The 1,793-nt window shown below is 33.4% G+C and overlaps 1 protein-coding gene across 1 annotated transcript; it reads left to right on the forward strand.

Moving 5' to 3' along the window:
• The first annotated feature begins 78 nt into the window (after nucleotides 1–78).
• On the forward strand, nucleotides 79–1,418 carry LOC101503949 (sugar transport protein 10-like). The gene is made up of 2 exons (XM_004517118.4): nucleotides 79–848; nucleotides 960–1,418. The coding sequence occupies exons 1-2, from the start codon at nucleotides 249–251 to the stop codon at nucleotides 1,416–1,418; spliced, it is 1,059 nt and encodes a 352-aa protein (XP_004517175.1). The 5' UTR covers nucleotides 79–248.
• Nucleotides 1,419–1,793: the final 375 nt, after the last annotated feature.

Below are 1,793 nucleotides of genomic sequence, written 5' to 3' on the forward strand. Positions count from 1 at the left end.
TATCTACATAAATTACAAATTATTTAAAAACTTTTTAGCTCATGAGCCTAATTACAAATTATTGACAAGTTCGGGTACTCAATTACAAACATTTAGTTCAAAACCTACATGAAAATCCTCAAATAGTTTAAGAACTTCTTGAATGAAGAAACCTTAATTAAATTGCTTCACACCGGAAAGAAAAAATAGTGTTTCACTAATTTTAATCTTTATTGTCTAAATAGTCGGTACCAGTGTATTTGTCTGAAATGGCTCCAACAAAAATTAGAGGAGCGCTCAATATTGGTTTTCAAATGATGATTACAATTGGTATTCTAATTGCAAATCTTATAAATTATGGTACTTCCAAGCACAAAAATGGATGGAGAATCTCTTTGGGTGTTGGAGCTGTGCCAGCAATTCTTTTATGCATAGGATCTCTTTGTTTAGATGAAACACCCAATTCATTGATTGAAAGAGGTCAACATGAAAATGCAAAGAAAATGTTGAAGAAGATTCGCGGCACTGAAAACATCGATGAGGAATTTCAAGATCTTGTTGATGCTAGTGAGGAAGCTAGTAAGGTGGATCATCCATGGAAAAATATTGTACAATCAGAAAATAGACCTCAACTCACTTTTTGCACCTTCATTCCATTCTTCCAACAACTTACTGGCATTAATGTAATCATGTTTTACGCTCCTGTCCTTTTCAAGATCTTAGGCTTTGGTGGTGATGCTTCGCTCATGTCCGCAGTTATTACTGGTGGTGTCAATGTTGTGGCCACACTTGTTTCTATCTTCACAGTTGATAAGTTTGGAAGAAGGATATTATTTCTTGAGGGTGGTGTACAAATGTTAATTTGTCAGGTAAAAATTGATACATCTATTGCTTTTAAGTTTTAATACTAAAATTAAAACTATTCACTTGTTTTGTATTTAATGATTCATTTACAAGCTCTAATTAACTTTTGGGTATAGATTATTATTGGAATCATGATTGGTAAAAAGTTTGGATTGAATGGCCAAGGATCATTTTCCACAAAAGAAGCCGACCTCCTATTGTTCTTTATTTGTGCATATGTCGCGGCGTTTGCATGGTCATGGGGACCATTGGGTTGGTTGGTACCTAGTGAAATATGCTCTCTTCAGATTCGACCAGCGGGTCAAGCATTGAATGTTGTAGTGAACATGTTCTTCACATTTATAATTGCTCAAGTATTTCTAACCATGCTTTGTCATTTGAAATTTGGCCTCTTCTTTTTCTTTGCTGGCTTTGTGGTCATCATGACAATTTTCATTTTCATGTTCTTACCTGAGACGAAAAATGTTCCAATTGAAGAAATGAATAGAGTGTGGAAATCACATTGGTTTTGGACCAAGTTTATTCCTGAACATGTTGTTGTTATTGGTGGTTATAATAAAAAGACCACTCCTTGAATTTGATAAGGAATTGGCTATGAAAGACAGAAATCGTGGCTACAAGGGAAGGTTGAGGAATGTGAATGAGTTAAATGAATTGTAGCCTTGTGCAATGAGTAACGAAATTTGCTTTACTTGAAATTAGTCAAGCATTATTTCTCTTCTAAAGTTTTAGAGCAAAAAACAGTTTTGCTCATCTTTGTTTTGTCTTAACAGGTAGATAATGATTAGATATAAAAAGAGATCACATATTGTACGGACTTTTCAATTTATGAAATTAGGAGAAATAAATTTTGAACTTGTAAAGCTATTTCTTCAACATTGTGAGGTATTCTACTAAGATCCATTAATATTTTCTGCCATATCAATTTTGAATTAATCCAAAAGTCTGTA

Source organism: Cicer arietinum, unplaced genomic scaffold, assembly GCF_000331145.2.
Source record: "Cicer arietinum cultivar CDC Frontier isolate Library 1 unplaced genomic scaffold, Cicar.CDCFrontier_v2.0 Ca_scaffold_5454_v2.0, whole genome shotgun sequence".
NCBI classification, from domain to species: Eukaryota; Viridiplantae; Streptophyta; class Magnoliopsida; order Fabales; family Fabaceae; genus Cicer; species Cicer arietinum.

Coding starts and splice junctions, on each gene's coding strand:
- LOC101503949 (XM_004517118.4), top strand. CDS start 249: ATGGCTCCAACAAAAATTAGAGGAGCGCTCAATATTGGTTTTCAAATG. Junction 849..959: donor TACAAATGTTAATTTGTCAG/GTAAAAATTGAT, acceptor TTTTGGGTATAG/ATTATTATTGGAATCATGAT.